Source organism: Narcine bancroftii, chromosome 6, assembly GCF_036971445.1.
Source record: "Narcine bancroftii isolate sNarBan1 chromosome 6, sNarBan1.hap1, whole genome shotgun sequence".
Taxonomy (NCBI): domain Eukaryota; kingdom Metazoa; phylum Chordata; class Chondrichthyes; order Torpediniformes; family Narcinidae; genus Narcine; species Narcine bancroftii.
This window is the reverse complement of record NC_091474.1, coordinates 62,648,455-62,667,828: the sequence shown is the minus strand read 5'-3', so window position 1 is coordinate 62,667,828 and position 19,374 is coordinate 62,648,455. Positions and strand designations below refer to the sequence as shown.

The 19,374-nt window shown below is 42.6% G+C and overlaps 1 protein-coding gene across 2 annotated transcripts; it reads left to right on the top strand.

The window, feature by feature from the left end:
* The first annotated feature begins 2,445 nt into the window (after window positions 1–2,445).
* Window positions 2,446–15,186, top strand: selenol (selenoprotein L). Of its 2 annotated transcripts, XM_069885080.1 has the most exons (9): window positions 2,451–2,759; window positions 3,643–3,721; window positions 4,183–4,236; window positions 4,748–4,793; window positions 8,159–8,283; window positions 8,844–8,958; window positions 10,118–10,240; window positions 13,007–13,144; window positions 14,278–15,186. In XM_069885080.1, the coding sequence occupies exons 1-6, from the start codon at window positions 2,651–2,653 to the stop codon at window positions 8,914–8,916; spliced, it is 486 nt and encodes a 161-aa protein (XP_069741181.1). In that variant the 5' UTR covers window positions 2,451–2,650; the 3' UTR covers window positions 8,917–8,958; window positions 10,118–10,240; window positions 13,007–13,144; window positions 14,278–15,186. The 2 variants fall into 2 exon arrangements, with proteins under 2 accessions (XP_069741182.1, XP_069741181.1); XM_069885081.1 differs by lacking the exon at window positions 4,183–4,236 and having other exon boundaries at window positions 2,446–2,759.
* Window positions 15,187–19,374: the final 4,188 nt, after the last annotated feature.

The window sequence follows — 19,374 nt, the reverse complement described above, 5'->3', positions numbered from 1 at the left end:
TAAGGACAAGGGTAAGTCTGGATCCAGGTGTGCCAGGAAGTAGCTTTGGAGAGTGCTGTTTTGGTCTCCTCGAATGCCTGGAGTGAATCCACAGACCAGCTGGACTCCTTGTTACCTGCCTTAAGGAGGTTGAAGAACGGCCGTCTGGTGGCTGCTTCTCCTGGGAGGAAGTGATGATAGAAATTCTCCATCCCAAGGAATTCCTGTAGACGTTTGAGGGTTTTGGGCCAGGGAAAGTTCCGAATGGCCTCGACCTCATCAGGCAAAGGTGTTGCTCCTTTGCTGGAGATACAGTGCCCAAGGATGTTGATGGTGAACAAACGAACTGGCACTTGAATGGGTTGATGGTTAGCCCGAAAGTCTGCTGCCAGGCAAACAGGTGTTTTACATGTTCTTTGTGGTTCCAGACGTCTGGGCTGACAATGAGGATGTCGTCTAGGTACACAAAAATCCCTTCCGGGTCTCTTGCTTCGACGTTTGGGCCTTTTTTCAGCCCGAATGGCATTTTCAGGAACTCAGAGGTCAAACGTAGCGATTATGGCCGTCTTCCAGACGTTGTTCTGGGATCTGGTGGTAGCCCTTTGGATAGACTTTGGAAAAAATCTGTGCACCTTGGAGTCCTGTGGAAAAGTCCTGTATGTGCGGGATCTGTCTATTACTGTTGTATCACTGAGCCTGCGGTAGTCTCCGCAGGGGCACCGGCCGCCAGAGTTCTTTGGGACCATGCGATATGACCTTGGCCTTCATAGTTGCTACAGTTAGAGTTGATACTTTTTTTCTCTCTTTACCACCTCCTCCTCTTCTGGATCTTCGTCCCCTTCTCTGCCCGATGTCTGTGACCCGAGAGGAGCCCTCAAGAGGATCGCTGGCTCCGTGCTTCTCTCCAATAGTCGGCCTGTTTTCTTTTGTCGTCTTGTTGCGACAGGCTCCAGGGTTTTTTTGGAGACATATCTGACAGTGTATAGATGTTTAAATATTTTTTAAACAGCTTTTAATCACTTAAAACATTTCTTAACCTAGCTTTTGTTTTGACAGTTTTCCCAGGAAGGTGAAGTTCCACGTCCTAACTCGACAGCATCACGAGAAGTCCCCCATCAAGAGCATTTTCCATAAACCCAGTTGACATGTTCGAGGCGAAAACCCAATGCTAATTAACTTTTTGAACCTTCTACTGGTCAGAGTTGTCGTGTTATTCCCCAATGACAATGAGCTTCGAATCATGTGGTCTCGTCTGCGCCGGCTACAACCACGCGTTGCTTTTTGTCAATTTTTCTGGTGTTTTGGTCATTAGTATTTGTGAACCTAGATCAATAACATTTTTGAGAATGTAATAAATTTTAATGTTAAAATCAACATAATTTTGATGCAGTTCTTAAATGTTTTTATTTCAAATTCTATTGTTTTCTTACCGAATTTTCACTTTACCCACATGAAACTGTGAAAGTTTAGACTGTGCAGATGATACTGTCATTTAAAGGTGTAATTTTAATTGTGCCAGTTGTTTATCTTTACTACATAACATTCAGAGATATTCGGGAATGACAATTTACGATGAACTTTAGTACAAAAAGCATTACTAAAGATTCTATATGGTCTGGTACAGGAGGAGGTTATCGCCCTGGGTGTCACCATGCTAGAGGACACGCGTTTAAGAGTTTGGGAGGCGGGGAGTAGTTGGTTCATACGGAGAGGTAGATACTTTTACCAGAATTGGTGGTGAAAGTGTAAGGGATACTGGAATGTTAGGAGTCCAGAGATACTGGAAGCAAGTGCCAATTAAGAATAAAGTATTATGGGTTAACTTAAGGTGAAGGGATACTGGAATGTGAGGAGTCAAGCAAGTGCTCATTAGAGATTAAGTATTATGGGTTAAATCAGGGTGAAGGGATGCTGGAATGAGAGGAAGGGTTGTAAAAGTGAAATAAACTAAGGATCTTCAAAACAGGATAACAAGTAGATAGCTTTAGCAAGTCTTAGGGATTGATTAATGAGTGAAGAACAAAGACATGATACTTCTCTGGCTAACAAGTTTGCAGGAAGACACATAAACTGATAAGAAGTTAGAATCCACGTGGGCAGAATTACCTAATGCTAAACCAATCCAGGAGGCAGAAGAATGTTGGGGGGAAGGTATCTCTGTATTGAAATGAAATGTATAAAAGTTGGGTCAGCCTCAGTATCTGTGTGTATCCCCAGGGTAAGGGGAAGCACCCAACTTTGCATTGTTGTAATAGTATAATAAAAGTTCTTTGTTCTCAATTTTTGTCTCGAGCAAATTCTATGAAGGTACTTCTGTTTCTCACAAAAGCAATAATATGAGAAGGGTTTAAGAATTAATAAGCAGGGATGAGCATGTGCAAGCAGTAGTTTCACTTTAACGCGGGCATCATGTTCGGTGCCAACACGTGAGCAGTTCTGGTTTCGGTCAGTGAAAATGGGCATCAACGCCTCGACTGAAGCCCAGATCTTGAAATGAATAATAACGATTGGGGAAATAAATTGCAGGGAAGCGGGGAGGGTTCCATTACTCCTTCCTATTCCCTCTGCCCCAGCTGCACAGGCGGAGCAAGTTTCGGGCCGTCCCCGTCCCAGCCCCTGGAACCCTCCTACTCTCAACCTGTCGGCGTGGAAGTGCAGACGGGCGGCTGCGATGGAAGAGGCGGTCCCGGCAGCGGGACAAGAGCTGCTGCGGGCTCTCGAGGAGCTGTCGCAAGGCGGCCAGGAGATCCTGGCGTCGGCGAGGGCGGAGAGTAGCGGAGGTTCGGCTCCCGGGAAGGAGGGAGGGGGTCGGCGGTGCATCAACGTATCGAGGGGGACGGTAATCCGTCCCAGCTCCCAACCCAGCCGTGTCCCTCCCTGACGTGCACTTCATCCTGCCCATGTGCTCGCTGCGCTTCCCTGTCTCCCATCCTCGTCCATCTGCCTCCCACCCTCCCCGCTCCCCCTTTCCCTCCCCGCTCCCTTTCCCTCCCCGCTCCCCTCCCCCTTTCCCTCCCCGCTCCCCTCCCCCTTTCCCTCCCCGCTCCCCTCCCCCTTTCCCTCCCCGCTCCCCTCCCCCTTTCCCTCCCCGCTCCCCTCCCCCTTTCCCTCCCCGCTCCCCTCCCCTTTCCCTCCCCGCTCCCCTCCCCCTTTCCCTCCCCGCTCCCCTCCCCCTTTCCCTCCCCGCTCCCCTTTTCCCTCTCCCACCCTCCCCGCTCCCCTTCCCCTCCTTCATCCCCCTTCCCTTTCCCCCTTCCCCCCTCCCCGCTCTCCCCTTCCTTCCCCGCTCCCCTCTTCCCTCTTCCCTCCCCCCCTCCTTCTCTGACTCTCCCGACTGCTTCAGTTGCTCCATGTCCTGGGACTAGTGTGTTCTGATTTACAAATATCTAGGAAAACCTGAAGCTTGGAAGCAAATTGTGGGCAGGGCACAATTAATGAATGCTCCGGGGTGACAGTTCTCCCATATCATGAACAATAGTGTTCACTGTTCCAACCAGTTTTACATTTTGAAATCTTGGAACTGGAAAGTAGGTTAAAGATGTCTTGCATTATATAATGTTCCTGATTTTTATTCCAATTTACTTCATTTCACCTTTCCAAATCTTTCTTACTAATTACTGGAATGTGCCCTGAAGCTATGAATGTCTTGGATTTGTTTTCCAGAACTGTTCAAAAGTTTTATCTCCCAGAAGATAGGCCGTTTAGCTGGACTGATTCAATTGTATGCAAACTTTTTCAACAAGTAAGTAACAGTTCCCTTTTAACCAGTTGAACTCTGAATATGGTAAATAACATCGTTGCCTTTCTCATTTGGGATGTTTCAAGTTATTATTGAAGGAAATCCAGGTCAGGTTTTGTATGGCAAACTTCCACAAACAGGATTCACATAATGCCCAGGTAACCTGCTTCAGGGCAAAAGGCTCTGACCTGTTTCAACTGAGTGTCATAGGAGATAAAAATGGCTCTAGATTAGGATTTCAGCCCATAATCTTCTGTCTTGAGAGGTGAGTGTGAGACCCATTGAACTACACCTGATATGTTTGAGTAGTTTGTCATGTTGGTCCATGGTTGCACCTTTGCTATCACCCTGCATAACTTACAAAACATAATTGAGGTGAAGTAACTGAGCATTCGAATTAAGTCATCTAGCTCAATACATTTTTTTTTGTTAGAGCTAACAAAGAAACTTTTCTTCCTCTAAAGTTTGCACTTGAAGAAGAGAAGTGATGCTGAAGATCTGTTCAAAAAATTTTACCAGTAAGTATCTCAAAAGACAAGCAACTAAAACTTTATTATGAGAAGTCCTGGATTTTGAGATGTTTTGCTTCTATGAGATAAAAGATTTGATGGGGGTATTGTGCTTTATTTTTAAAGTTGTACATTGTCCAAATTGTGACAAGAGTTTGTATTGTTGGGAAGATAGGAACAGGAAGTCTTCAACCTCTTCCAAGATTCAGATGAATCATGGCCAATTGTGGCCCTCTCTCATCCTTCCTTCCACCCTCTCCTCATTCTTCTACCCCTTTCATCATCCCTCCTCCATCCCTCTACACCTCCTCTCCCCCTCTCCTTGCCATCCCCTAACCCCATCTCTCTCTCTTTTCCTTCCCCCACCTCTCCACATTAGCTGAAACGTCTCAACCTTTTATCTGCTGTATTTAAGGAGATGGGGTTGGGTGGGAGAAGAATAACCTTACTTTGTGTGTTCAGTGTGACAACATATCAGGTACGTTAACTAAAACTCTCCATTTTCTTTTGCAACCAACAGCTTTTCCTCTGTTCGGGAACAGGTAGAAGATTTGATGGAGTTTGAGGTAGTTTTGCATTGGTTATTAAATTGTACATGGCTCAAATAGTAACTATAGATTGTGTGTTGAGTTGAGTGCACTATATAAAAGCCTCACCAGGTATGTTAGAAGGGCCGAGACCTATTGGGAGAGAGAAAAAGTCTTAGCTGGGTGGAACGTGGTTTCTGTGCCTGGGACTGGATTGATTTCACTGGAGAGTAAAATTGGGTGAAGGGGCTAAATTCAAAATGTTGCAACTGCTTCTGCTGGGTTATGAGATGACACTGGCATGGAGGAGAGGGAGGTTTGTATTTAGGATTTGAATGCTTGGATTCTGCTGCCCAAGTTTAACATTTAGTATGAAATCTGTTTCTTGCAAAAAATTTGTGATGTGAACCATCCCATCCCACAGTATGACATATAAGACTGGATAGGCTGAGATTTTTCTCCCTGTAGCACAAGATACAAAAAAGGAGCCATTATAGAGGTTTATACAGAGATGTTAAACAGTTATAGTTTTTTTTTTCCAAGCAACGAGGAGTCTGAAGCAAGGGGGCATAGATTTAAGATTAGAGCGGAAAGATTGAAAAGTGACCAGCGAAGCACCCTCTTCAACCAGAGGGTGGTGCGTTTATGCAACAAATTGTCAAAGGAAGGGGTAGAGGTGGGTTCGGTTATTATGTTTGAGATATTTAGACAGGTAGATGGCTGCTGAAGGTTTGGAGAGAACAAAGAGAGGGGGGAGGAAGAAACTACATAGAACTGAATTTAGGCATTTGGGATTAGCTTGAGTAGACAATTTGGTCAGCATGGTCAAGTTGGCCTGAAGGGCCTGTTTCCATGCTGTAAAACTCTTATAACACTACAACAGTTTAGGAATTAACTGCCTAATTAAGATATTCTAATTTTCCTTTTAAGATAGTGAAGGACCAATTTACTTATCTCAGAATTATAATTACTAGGAGTAATAAACATCTCTTCAAGGAAAGTTTTTCTACTTTATTTAATCAGGTCAAATGACTGCTATTGAGATGGTCACCTTTATCTATTTCCACGACTGGTCACATCAATTCTATTAAAATGAACATTTTACCTACATTTTTGTACCTTTTCCATCTATACCAATTTTCATTCTCAAATCCTTTTATGACTCACTCGATTTGCTTATATCTTCCTACATATGCCAAGGAAAGTGCCCCTGTTTAAATAAAGATCATCTTCAAAAGTTAAAAGGAATGGTGGATTGGTGTTTCCTAATTTTAGATTTTATTATTGAACGGTCAATATACATAATTTGCTTCTTTTGTTACATTTCAATAATCTATTTGACCGCCCTTCATGGGTTGAAATGGAACTGAATTTTACTAAAAATACTTCTATATTGGAAATTATAGGGTCTTTTTTAATTCTCTTTATATAATCTAACTGATGATTAGACATAGTTTGAGAATATGGACACAATTTGGAAGGTTTTTTGGATTTTAGAGTTTTTCTCTTGCCAGCCCTATTACATCTAATCTTTTACAACCTTCTTTGCAAGATATTGTCTTTAATGATTGGCACAGATTGGGTATTAAATGTTTTAAAGACCTTTTTATTCAAAACAATTTTGCTTCCTTTGAACAATTGTTAAAATTTAACTTACCAAACACTTTTTTTTATATTTACAAGTTAGACATTTTGTTCAATCTCAGATCCCTGACTTTCTGCAAATCTCTGAGGCAAACACTTTTTGATTTACCACTTTCTCATAAAAGTTTAATATCTCTTAATTATAATAATTTGCTTGATTTAAGAATAGCCTTGTTAGTTAAGGTCAAGAATGATTGCGAACAGGATTTGAATCTTTCTTTCTTGGATGAGGGGTGGGACTCTATTTGTAATCTGACTAATACGATCTCCTTTTGTGCATGACACTGTTGGTTGCAATTTAAAATGGTCCATAGAGTACACATTTCTAAAGTTAAATTATCTCGTTTTTATTCCGATATAAATCCTCCATGTCACAAATGTAAAATTGCTGAGGCTTCTTTGGTTCACATGGTCTAGACTTGCCCTAGTCTAGAAAAATTTTGGAAAGATAATTTTCAAACTTTATCAGTGATTCTCAAGTTCAAATTAGAACCTTGTGCTTTAATTGCTCTATTTAGATCATTTCAAAATGATGATGTTTAACTGACTTCAATTCAAAACTGAATTTTATCATTTACTTCATTGATGGATAGATGTGCAATTTTGATTAAATGGAAAGACATCACTCCACCTACACAATGGTTAAATTATATTATACCTTGTTTAAGTTTAGAAAAAATTAGATATGCCATTAAAGATTCAAATATTAATTTTCAAAAGACATGGGGCCCATTTATGAACTATTATCATAACCTAAAGCAGTGGTTCTCAATCTTTTTCTTTCCACTCCCATTAAGTAATGGGATGTGATTGGGAAGGGAAGGTTGAGAATCACTGCTCTAGACCCAATTGTTACTGAAATATTTTGCTTGAGAAAAATTGTCATTGGCCCATTTTCTTTGGAGTCATGAAACCATGCACATAACGAGTCAATTAGGGACGATTAAAACGGTGGTTTTTAAACTTTTTCTTTCCACCCACATACCATCTTACTAATCACAGAGTACCGATGGCATAGGGATTACTTAAAGTGTATGTGAGTGGAAAGAAAAAGGTTGAGAACCACTGCCCTAAAGAATTCGGGTCGTTCTGAAGCTTTGATGCTGCGCTGTCCGTCTCCAGGTGGATGTCACTTGATTCCTACATGTCAGCTTAATGGTAGGGGTTCTGAATTATAAGGTGTTTCTTCTTCTTTTGAATTTTACAGTACAATATCTAACTGTACTGTTCAATTGTGCATAATATAAAAATAGTTTAAAAGGAAAAGAAAGGAATTAACTGCCTGGAACCTTGCAAGCAAAGTTCCGCCCACAGCCTGCAATCAATGTTACGATCTTGGCTGCCTATACTAATTAGTTTGATTTTGCTTGCTTGGTTTGCCATGGACACCCTGTGCTGCCCTCTGGCTACTGACTGCCAGTGTTTGCCTGCCATGTGCCAATTGAAATCTATCCGGTGATGAATCCTGCAGAGCATCTGCTGGCTGCTCTCATGATGTGCCTATGAGAATTTGCCACTCCAGTGGTTGCCATTTGCCGAGATACTGAAGTGTCACTTGTGAAAACCATCAGCGTTCATGTGTACATAGAGCGGGTAAAAAAATAAATTCCTGGAATTCAAGTCTGTGACTAGAAAAAATATGCTCGTGATATTCGTGGTCTAGAGATCTAGTATTTAAAAAAAAAATGTATATATGAGCTGAGGGCAATGTTATTTTCCAATCACACATTGACTGGCTCTGTCATTTCTCTTAATCCTAGCTCGAATGGAACAATTTCCTTGGTGATGTGGATGGCCAAATGAAGACTAGCACGATCTGTGCCGAACTGAGTTTGGGCTCACAGGTTCCTGGATGCCTGGTGTTCACTGATGTAAGAAACGGAAGGTAAATGATTGTACAGACTTCTGCCATGAGATAAAAATCCTGGATACATTCCAGCACAGCCAGTCCATTAGTTACCTCATTATCTCTTTTACAACTTGGCAGCTTTAGTTATTTAGATGTACAGCACGGTAACAGGCCCTTTCGGCCCATGAGCCCGTGCTGCCCAATGACACCTAATTAAACTAACCCTGGGTACACTTTGAATGGTGGGAGGAAACCGTAGCCCATGAGGAAACCCCAAGCTGACACGGGGAGAACATACAGCGTGGGATTTGAACCCCGGTCCTGATCGCTGGCGTTGTGCTAACTGCTATGCCAACTGTGCTGCCCTTTGTTGAGGAGACTAATTTTGAAAACAGCAAAGGCCATTCAGTCCTTTAAAGCCTCCCATTTACTAGTCCAAAGGTGGCCCATCTCTTTAGTTCTAACACTCCCATCAGCTCTTCTATCTCCCCTTCCATTCGAACTCTCCCCAGCTCCTTCCCGTGAGGTCCTTCCCGTCTCTAGTAAAAGGAATCCCTAGGATGGTTATGTACCATCTCATTTTGCTTCCATTTCAGAGAGGTTCAACTCAGAGAGTTCCTGGAAGGTCAGGAGAAGCTTCTGCTGGTCTTGCTGAGGCATTTTGCCTGATTACCGTGACGAGATCACCTGGTACAGCTGCAGGAGCAACAGGTACAATTTCTCATCTCTTGGCGTCCTCACATAGAATTCTTTAGATCAAGCAAAGACCGTGCAGACTGTTAACTTCTGTGGCTCTTTCTAGAGAAGCAGACTGTTTGGTGAGCAGTCTGTACCGGGATACCCTAGCTATCCACTCATTTTTGTCACTCCTTTTGTCGAAATCACTACGTGCTGAAGGAATAGTGGTGATGGGGGACTGACTACTGGGTGGACAGTTGGCTGATGGGCCTCAATTTGATCTCTCAGGAGTATGAAAGTTGCATTTCAAAGCATCGTTGATAGCCAGAAATCCATACTTGATTGAATTCTCTTGGCTGCATTGACTCCTCAATGAGTGTGTGACAATCAGCAATTAGAGTTTGCCCTTCAGTGCCTCTGGTTTACTTGTACAAGTTCTGCCTCTTCCCCAGTCCCGTTTTCCCCCCCCCCCCCCCCCCACCTCTCCTGTGATCATTGTGCAAGTCCTTCACTTCGGTGGCAGAAGAACTGAAAGGGAAGAGATGGCTCCCCTGAACACAGTGTAGTAATAAACAAATATTACATCATCTTACTGCAGGGTGTTTAGTGTACTAGGAAAGGCACCTCATGCTCTTTGTCAGACAAAAGGAGACACCAGGTCAGGAAACCAAAAGCTTAGTCATGGGTGGAGTTGTGGACTAGGTCCAGGTGGTTCAAGATACAGCCACCAATGGGGAAGTAATTAAATTTGGGAATCAATCAAAGCTCCATAGTTGGTTGAACACAAAAATGCGGTGGTGCAGGAAGAGAGGAGGAGGTGAGGTTGTTGATGAATTGGAGTACTCTGTAAATAAAGTCAGAGCTGGAAGTAGGTTGGGATGGAGTGGTGATAAGAAAATGGCCAATGCTATGTTTGTGATACAACTGTGTCAGTGAGAAATGCAAATTCTATTCACCCCAGTGAAGCTAGAGGTAGACTGAGAGCCACAAAGGTGCACATTGCCTGCACGCGCTTCAACAATGGCAGTTCTGCCTTCAAAGAGATAGGACCTAAGTTCTGGAATTCCCTCTCTGCTCCTGTAATGGCACCCCTTAAAATCAACCATGTCTTAATATATGTTTATGAGGTCTTGCGAAATGTTTGTTTCATGGTGGTTTCATTGTTGAGTGGTTGGGCTTGTGTTTTACACAGAGCTGCCTTGATGCTGTGCCCCTGAAAGTCCTGCTGATCTCGTTTGGGTGTCGGGATGGAGCTATTCAGTGGCTTCAGGAGACCAAATGTCCCTACGACTTGTTGCTGGATCCTAGTCGCCAGGTGCTTGACTCTTTAGGTTTTTAAGTGGTTTAAGAAATACATAGTACTAATTGGCTTAGAAAAGGGAAGAGGTTCTTTTGATGCACCGAGCCTCAAACTATTGCCAACCTCAGATGTTCAACTTCATTTTCTGACATGGTGCATGCGAGCTTTAATTCTAACCAATGGGTCATCAAACACTTAATTCCAGTATTAAATTTAATTGATTCTTGTCATGTACTTTGCTTTTCAACCTATCCTTAACTACAACTGTTGTGCCAAGTAAAGGAAAAGAACAGATGATAGTGTTACAGAGGAAAAAGTCATTAATACTGTGAAAGGATGGCTAATGAGAGGTTCATTAAATTATCCGATGACAACCAGATATAAACAGTCAGAGATTGCAGATAGGTCAAAAAAGGCTGTGTCATTGCTCCAACCTTTTCTTGCAATCCTTCTGGCTGCATTGCTGCACGTCATATTATATTTTGAAGGACAAGAGGGAAGCTCCACTCCGGAACTAAGTTCAATCTAATGCCAGTCACTGACCTGCATTATGCAGATAAGCTTACTTGTGTGTCAAGTTCTGATTTATCATTGACTGAAACAAGGGCCCTGTGTAAAACTTGTTTAAAGCAGGAGTCTTCTATCAAATTGCAGCCCCACCCTTTGAAAACAAAAGTCCGCAACAAGTTAATGAACAACGTGGACATTTCCCATATCTCAAGAATTAGAGTCATTGACTTTTACAGAACAAAATCTGGTCCTTCAGCCCAATGTGTCCCTGCCGATCAAGTTGCCTACCTAAGGTAATTCCATTGGCCTGCATTTGGCCCATATCCACCTAAACATTTCCTATCCATATACCTATAAATGCCTGTTCCACATAGTATTATCCCTACCTGTCCCACTTTCTCTGGTAACCCGTTCCACATACCTGCTACCCTTTTTTGGAAAATGTACCCCTCAGGTCCCCATAACATTTTTTCCCTCTTACCTTGAATCTTGCCCTCTAGTTTTACATTCTCTACACTGGAAATAAGACTGTGACTATTTATCCACACCCTTTATAAAGTCGCAGCTTTGCCTCCAATGCTCCTGGGATAAAATCCCAGGCTTCCCTACCTATCCTTGTAATTCAAGCCCTCCAGACCCAATCACTCCTTGTGAATATTTCTGCGCCCTTTCCAGCTCAATAACCATTTCTCTGTGATGACAGATAGTAATAATGAATTTCACCAGCACCTCCTGTACACAAGCACAGTGGAGGAAACTGTGTTTGAGATCAAGTCCTCAAACACTGCATAAGACTCATTGTCTCCACCTTCCTGTACGCTTCAGAGATATCCACTGCCTGCAGAAGGTACCTCCAAGTACTGGAGATATACCACCAACGCTGCATCCTCCAAATTCACCGGCAAGATAAATGAAACAACATCAATAACCTCTCCCATGCCAACATTCCCTGCATTGAGGTCCTAAACCTTGAAGTAGGGTTCAGACCTGAAACATTGGTTGTGTATATTTACCTTCTCCATTTTTGTGTTTCAGCCATTAATTGTACCATTTTTGTTTTTGAGTCTGACACTAGCATGTGATTCCTGAAACTCCCACTCTACTCTGTGTTCTGCCACAGCATGAGATTAACAAGAGGATGAAGAGGCCAACCTCCCTGAGAAAATGTAACTGCCTCCAGTTTGTGGGTATCTCCAGCCCAAACTGGAGTCAAAGCATTTAGAAAGCCACTAAGCAATCTGAGTACCTTTTGGAGCATATAGGCATCTGGTGCAGAGGGTGAAGGAGTCCATGGCTTCCTAATTATTCACCTGACCTGTCCACCACCTCCGTGCCAGTATAGATCCCATTTTGGCCTCCAGATCTCACAGAATTGGATTATCTTGATGAATTGCCTGAGAGAGAAAGAGAAAAAAGTTGTGGAAGGAAGGGTTTAAAGGAAAGGATGGAGAGAATAACATAGTTTGAGGGAATTCTACTGATATCCAATTCCCTGGTACAATATATAAATCTAAGATCAAAAAAAAAATCTGGTGCTCAAAATTCCAGCCATTTCTCCTTGCATGCCCTGACCTGTAGAGCTCCTGGTCCTTTTTCATTCAGAATTCAAATTAATATTTAAATTAACGTTTAGTCATACAGCACAGTAACAGGCCATTTTGACCATGAGTCTGTGCCGCCCAATTTACACCCCATTAACCTACACCCCCCTGGTACGTATTTGAAGGGTGGGAGAAAACCAGAGTCCCCAGGGGAAAACCCATGCAGACTCTGGGAGAACAGACAAACTCCTAACAATATTCCTTGAAGATTCCAAATTCCCAATTATAAATTCCTTGAAAAGCCAGAATGGTGGAGAGTTGAATACTATTATCCAGGATTTAAACTCCTGGTTTAAAGTTATCACTTGCTGGGTTTTAGCTAATTTTCACCCCTGCCCTTGGGAGGAGAAAACTGCAGGTTTACTAATCCTTTGCATTAATATAAACATCCCAGCACAGTTCTCCAGGAGTGTTCTTGCTAAAATCTAGACACTGAGTTGATGTTAGGAAGTTTGACCAAAGGGCAATGAGAAAAGTGATAGAGAAGGCAAGAGTTCCATTGGAGCTAATGATGAGCTGGAGAAAATGGTTTGATTTCAGGAGATTCATAGAAGCCATGAATGGATCTGAACAAGAAAATGAAAGGTATTAGTGTATAGAATATACATTGTTGACTAGCAAAGGGCCAAAGTGGGTGCTGATGGTACATATTCTCATGTTTCTCTTTCAGTTGTATCATGCATTTGGTTTGGGAGTATCCATCAAAAAGGTCTGGAACATCGACGTGATTACTTATTATGCAGAACAATTGGCCAACAATCGACAACTACCAAAAAGAAATGAAAACCTTCCTGATGACCCTCATCAGGTAGGTTCAGCAGCTGTTATTAGCCACCCAATTAAAGACTGCATTCACACTTTTGCCCTGCTCCCCTCACAGATATTCTAAACCAATATTTGCTAAATGATATTACAGTACGTTCCCCCATTCCAAAGTTCTGAATACCAAAAATATCCAAAAACTGAACTTCTTTGTGGCGCCAATGTGACGTCACAAGTTGAAAAAAAAATTATCACCTGACTTGCCCATGACACCATTTTGATAACAACGGAGCTATCGTGTGCTGAACAAAGATATAGTTGCAAATGGCAGAAAGACCTGCACAATGGATGTCAGTGAAAAGAAGAGGAAGCATTTATAGAGCAGAAAGTCATACTGTTGGTGTAAGTGTAAGACGTCATATGGAAGAGAAGGTAATGGAACAACCAGAATCTATGACCTGAAGAAAAAAAAGGATAAACTGTTGAAGTTTAATCGCTGATACAAGTATTCTGCTGATGCTACTGAGCTCCTTAAAGCCATTGTTCCAATAACTGAAAAACATTTGGTCCCAAGCATTTCAGATATGGGCATCTTTCAACCTCTTGATGAGGGTGGTGCCAGTTTGGTCTACCTCTGGCGACCAACTGCAATAAACAGCGCACAACACATGCAGAATGTATGAGCTTTATTTGCTGTCAGTCCTCCACTAAGAATGTCTTGTTAATAATAGCGAGGTGGATTGGCAATGCAGTTACAACACCACCGACCTACGTTTGAATCTGGTGCTGTCTGTAAGGAGTTTGGATGTTCTCCTTGTAACCTGCACGAGTTTCCTCCCTTCTTCCAAAAATATACAGGATTTGTAGGGCAGTTGGAGTATTTGGGCCGCGCAGGCTCATGAACTGGAAGGGCAGTTACCGTGCTGTAACTCTAAATCAAAATTTGAAAAAAAAATTAACGTTAGTGCCCATTTGTGAGCACTAAGTTGGTCAACACTGGGCTCATGTGAAAAATCTAGGCCTGGAGATTAGTGCAATCCTGAAGCATCGCTTTGTTGTTTTTAGCCAAGATTGATAGGCAGAGCTGACCCCCTGCCCTGCCCAAATATTCAAGTTGTTTTGAAGTAGTTTATGAGTGAAGATTTTTTATCTCCCCCACCCCCCCCTCCCCCTCTACAGCTTGGTGGTGACTTTGGTTTGAATCAACAAGGGACCGTCATTTTCTTCCATCCGAGCACCAACCCAAATGACCGTCCTGCTGTGGCAGCAATACTGAAAGCCATGAAATAAAGGTGTTCCTGTAAACTGACAAAAAGTTGGGATGGCGGGGGGGGGAAGGGATCTTTAATTGTTGTTTGGGTAATCCACACACGACAAAATTATGGGATAATGATAATTAATGGGTCTGAAACCTTAACGAAATGAGTTTTGTTTTCTTAATTTCACTTGTTTGACTGTAATTGGGGTTGGGGAATCCATAGATATTCTGGACAAGATTGTGCATGGAACTGGAAAACAGGGTAAAGTGGAAAATCACAGCTGAGGAAATGTTTGGGGGAGGGGTGGGGAAGACATGGACAGAAATAACATATCCCTTGATGAATACCAACCAGCCAGGAAAAATTTGAAATTAAATATCTTCAGAATATTTATTTTGTGTTACACCCAGAGGATTCAAGAGGAAGAAATGTGCTTACAAAAAATAAATCCAGAACATAATGTGTTGAAATTATACAGGATCTAATCTAGGAAAAGATGGGTTAAATAGACAGTAGAATGGCCTGGAGAAGTTGAATTAGTTTTTCTCTGGTCTCTCTTGAATTAGTTGTCAGGATCTTTGTGTATGTTTAAAGAGGTGCTGAGCAATGCTTACTGTTGCAGTGAGAAGGGAGTCTGGTCTCAGCCTGTTTTATATAGATGACGGTGGTGCCATCACTCAGGGGATCTGAATAGTACTGCTTGATGTAAGTGTAAGACAGACTGAGGCTTTACTTTAAAACAATATTTCATCTTGAAAGTGCACAAGTTGTGAATGATATCTGAAAGATGGAATTATATTTTTTAAATAAAAATCAAATAAATCCTAAATTTATGTTGCTGCAGAAAACCAAATGTATTTTCTGTACTGTCGGAAATAAGGATTACATCACTGAAATGTATTCAAAACTATCCTCTTTCCTCTCTCTGTGCTATATTCAGACCTGCAGGCACAATATTCAGCATTTGAGCTAATTGTTCAACATTTAATGGTGTACAAAACTGGAGGCTGGAAATGTACAATAGCCTGCTAATGAATCTAATAAGGTACTGGGAGAAAAATCTTTACCTTGAGTTTGGGACGTTATCAGAAAGAATGGTTGAGGCAAGTAGCAGAGTTAGGAAATAGTAAATATACATAGATCAGATTTTGAGAGTGCAAAAGCTTTATGTTCCTGTTAGGTTAAAAGGAGGGGCAAAAGGTTTGAGAGAGCCGTGGTTTTCAAGGAATATTGGAAACTTGGTTCGAAGAAAAAGGGAGGCGTACATTAGATATAAGAAGCATGGAGTTAAGGAGATGTTTGAAAGATACATTGAATGTAAGAGGAATCTTAAGAGAGGAATTAGGAAAGCTAAAAGAAGGTACGAGAAAACTATGGCAAGCAGGGTGAAAACTAATCCAAAAGAGTTCTACAAATATGTTAATGGTAAGAGGAAAGCTAGAGACAAAATTGGTCCCTTAGAAAATCAGAGTGGAAAACTGTGTGTGGAACCTAGAGAAATGGGGGAGATATTGAACAGTTTCTTTTCTTCGGTATTCACTAAGGAGAAGGATATTTGGAGATGTGGGATAAAAAAAGCAAATTGGGTAAATATGGGGAATATAGAGATTACAAAAGGTGTAGTTTTAAGGCTTTTGAAGAATATAAAGGTGGATAAGTCTCCGGGACCAGACGGGATCTTCCCCAGGACATTGAGAGAAGTGAAGGAGGAAATAGCAGAGGCTCTGGCGGTAATTTTTCGAATGTCATTAGATATGGGGATAGTGCCGGAGGATTGGCGCATTGCGCATGTGGTTCCGTTATTTAAAAAGGGTTTAAGGAGGAAGCCTGGCAACTATCGGCCTGTAAGTTTGACGTCTGTGGTAGGTAAATTAATGGAGAAAATTCTTAGAGATAGTACTTATAAACATCTGGATAGACAGGGTCTGATCAGGAGCACTCAACATGGATTTGTGGGAGGAAGGTCATGTTTGACCAATCTGATTGAATTTTTTGAAGAGGTGACTAGGAATGTGGATGAGGGTAGCGCAGTGGATGTTGTCTATATGGACTTCAGTAAGGCCTTCGATAAGGTACCACATGGAAGGTTAGTTAGGAAGGTGCAGTCTTTAGGTATAAATTTTGAGATAGTCAAATGGATTGAACATTGGCTGAAAGGGAGAGGCCAGAGAGTGGTAGTGGATAATTGTCTGTCAGGTTGGAGGCCGGTGACCAGTGGTGTGCCTCAAGGATCTGTATTGGGCCCATTGTTGTTCGTTATATACATTAATGATCTAGATGATGGGGTGGTGAATTGGATTAGTAAATATGCAGACGATACTAAGATAGGTGGAATAGTGGATAATGAAGAAGGTTTTCTAGGATTGCAGAGGGATTTGGGCTGCTTAGAAAAGTGGGCTGAAAAATGGCAGATGGAATTTAATGCTGATAAGTGTGAGGTGCTTCATTTTGGTAAGAAGAATCAGAATAGGACATATGTGGTAAATGGGAGAGCATTGAGGAATACAGAAGAGCAGAAAGATTTAGGAGTGACGGTACATCGTTCCCTGAAGGTAGAAACTCACGTGAATAGGGTGGTGAAGAAGGCTTTTAGTATGCTGGCCTTTATCAATCATTGCATGGAATATAGGAGTTGGGAGGTGATGTTGAGATTGTATAAGACATTGGTGCGGCCTAATTTGGAGTTCTGTGTGCAGTTCTGGTCGCCTAATTATAGGAAGGATATAAACAGAGTGGAGAGAGTGCAGAGAAGGTTTACCAGAATGTTGCCTGGGTTTAAGCATCTGGAGTATGGGGAGAGATTGGACAGATTGGGTCTTTATTCTTTGGAGCGTAGAAGGTTGAGAGGGGATTTGATAGAAGTATTTAAGATTATGAAAGGGATAGACAGAGTGGATGTGGATAGACTATTTCCGTTAAGAGGAGGAAAGATTAAAACAAGAGGACATGAGTTAAGAATTAAGGGGCAGAGGTTTAGAGGTAACATGAGGGGGAACTTCTTTATTCAGAGAGTGGTAGCTGTGTGGAATAATCTTCCGGGAGAAATAGTGGCGGCGGAGTCAATTGTATTATTTAAGAAAAGGTTGGACAGGTATATGGATGAGAGGAAGATGGAGGGTTATGGGCATTGTGCAGGGAGGTGGGACTAGAGAGGGGTGTTTGGTTCGGTGCGGACTAGAAGGGCCTAATGGCCTGTTTCCGTGCTGTAATTGTTATGTTATGTTATGAAAGGAGTAAAAGGATTGGTGCTTGGCATCAGATGAAGCAAGTTGGAAATGAGCTTGTGCAAACCCTTATTGGAGAACTTGGTTAAAGGTTGACACTTGGACAAGATATGGAGCAGTGCTGGCACATCAGTCCTGATCTAGTAGATAGGTCCCATCAGATTGTCCCATGTTTGAGACTCCACTCCAAAAACAAATCGTTAAGCTGATGTAGCCAGAGCAGAGAGACTGCTGCTCTGGCAGACTTGCCTTTCAAAAAATTTGTGTTCTATCTTTTATGTGACCCATACCAACCATTAGATCAGAGGGCTTTTGGTGTCCTGGCCTATATCTGTAAAGCAGAATATCTGGTCATTTATCTTATCTTTGTGGGGATATTCTGTTCACAAATTGGCTGTGGCAATACTCAGATGTATATTTTCTGGCTGCAAGATGCTTTGATTTTGTGAGAGGTGCTTTTGATGCATGTGCCCTTAAAAAGGTTTTATTCCCATGCTTGAAGCAATCAGTTAGATTAATTTAGTAAACAAATTAGTGAGAGTTGGATTTTAGCATGGGTAACAGATCATTTGTTTTGAATGTGAACAACTAGAAACAGCAGAGATTGAAAAATGGTGGCGCTGCTAGAGCTGCTGTAATGGCAGCACTGGTGCGAACCTGCGGGGAGTGGAGACACAGTGCTTCCTCACAGGGTCAAACCACCCAGTCTGTCTGCCGTCAGCTCCATACAGGCTTTGAACAGCCCATTAAAGGAGCTGACAGGTTTTTTTTTAAATCCCGTGACTGCGGGGTCTGCACCCAAGATGATTGGCAGCAGTCACGAGGGGTTCCAGATTCTGGGGAGTAGAGAACTGGTGCAGAAAATGGAGAGACTACCCCTATCTGAGAAGAAGAAGCAGAGGAGACGACTCACGGTATGGTGTTCACAGTGGGGTTGGTGTCCACAGTGGGGTTGGTGTCCACAGTGGGGTTGGTGTCCCCAGTGGGGTTGGTGTCCCCAGTGGGGTTGGTGTCCCCAGTGGGGTTGGTGTCCCCAGTGGGGTTGGTGTCCCCAGTGGGGATGGTGTCCCCAGTGGGGATGGTGTCCCCAGTGGGGATGGTGTCCCCAGTGGGGTTGGTGTCCCCAGTGGGGTTGGTGTCCCCAGTGGGGTTGGTGTCCCCAGTGGGGTTGGTGTCCCCAGTGGGGTTGGTGTCCCCAGTGGGGGACCCGCAAGGGGTGCTGAGGCTGAAGGTTACACAGGTGGCAGGCTGCTGGTGACTCAAGGTGAGGAACCCACAGAAGCTGGGGACTGCAGTCAAGGGCCTCACTCTGTTGGAGTCTGAGTTGAGATTGGCTAAAGGGGTATTAGGTAGTGGAACCGGTATGCAAGAGAGAGAGGAGAGGCCGATGAAGGGTTCCTAATGACATCAGAAGTTTGGATCTGAAGCTCAGGTTGCAGATAGTTTGGACTGGACTCTGTGGCTGAGGAGGCGAATCCAGGGACACTCAATGACTCTGGGGGATGGGGGAGACTCTTGCTTCTCTGTCGTAAGAGGCAATTTCTGCCGATAGCTAATCTGTCTGCCTTACAGATTAATATGACACTTTTTATTACATGACAATGAACTGTATCTTGATTCAAATAAATAATTAAAAATTGCAGTGGAATATTACCCTTTTTAACTAGAGGGCTGGAATAAAATTATGAGAAAACGGGGTATGGCTGCATGATAACCTCTGAATTACTGTGTACAATTCTCGGTTTTACAAAAGATGTAGTCCTTGGGTTTGGAAAAAGCACTGTGCAAATTGA

What these genes read in the sequence shown, in the direction of transcription:
- selenol (XM_069885080.1), top strand. Translation starts at nt 2,651, where the DNA reads ATGGAAGAGGCGGTCCCGGCAGCGGGACAAGAGCTGCTGCGGGCTCTC. An exon ending in GAGGGCGGAGAGTAGCGGAG is followed by an intron (nt 2,760 to 3,642) that starts GTTCGGCTCCCG and finishes TTTGTTTTCCAG; the next exon opens with AACTGTTCAAAAGTTTTATC. An exon ending in TATGCAAACTTTTTCAACAA is followed by an intron (nt 3,722 to 4,182) that starts GTAAGTAACAGT and finishes CTTCCTCTAAAG; the next exon opens with TTTGCACTTGAAGAAGAGAA.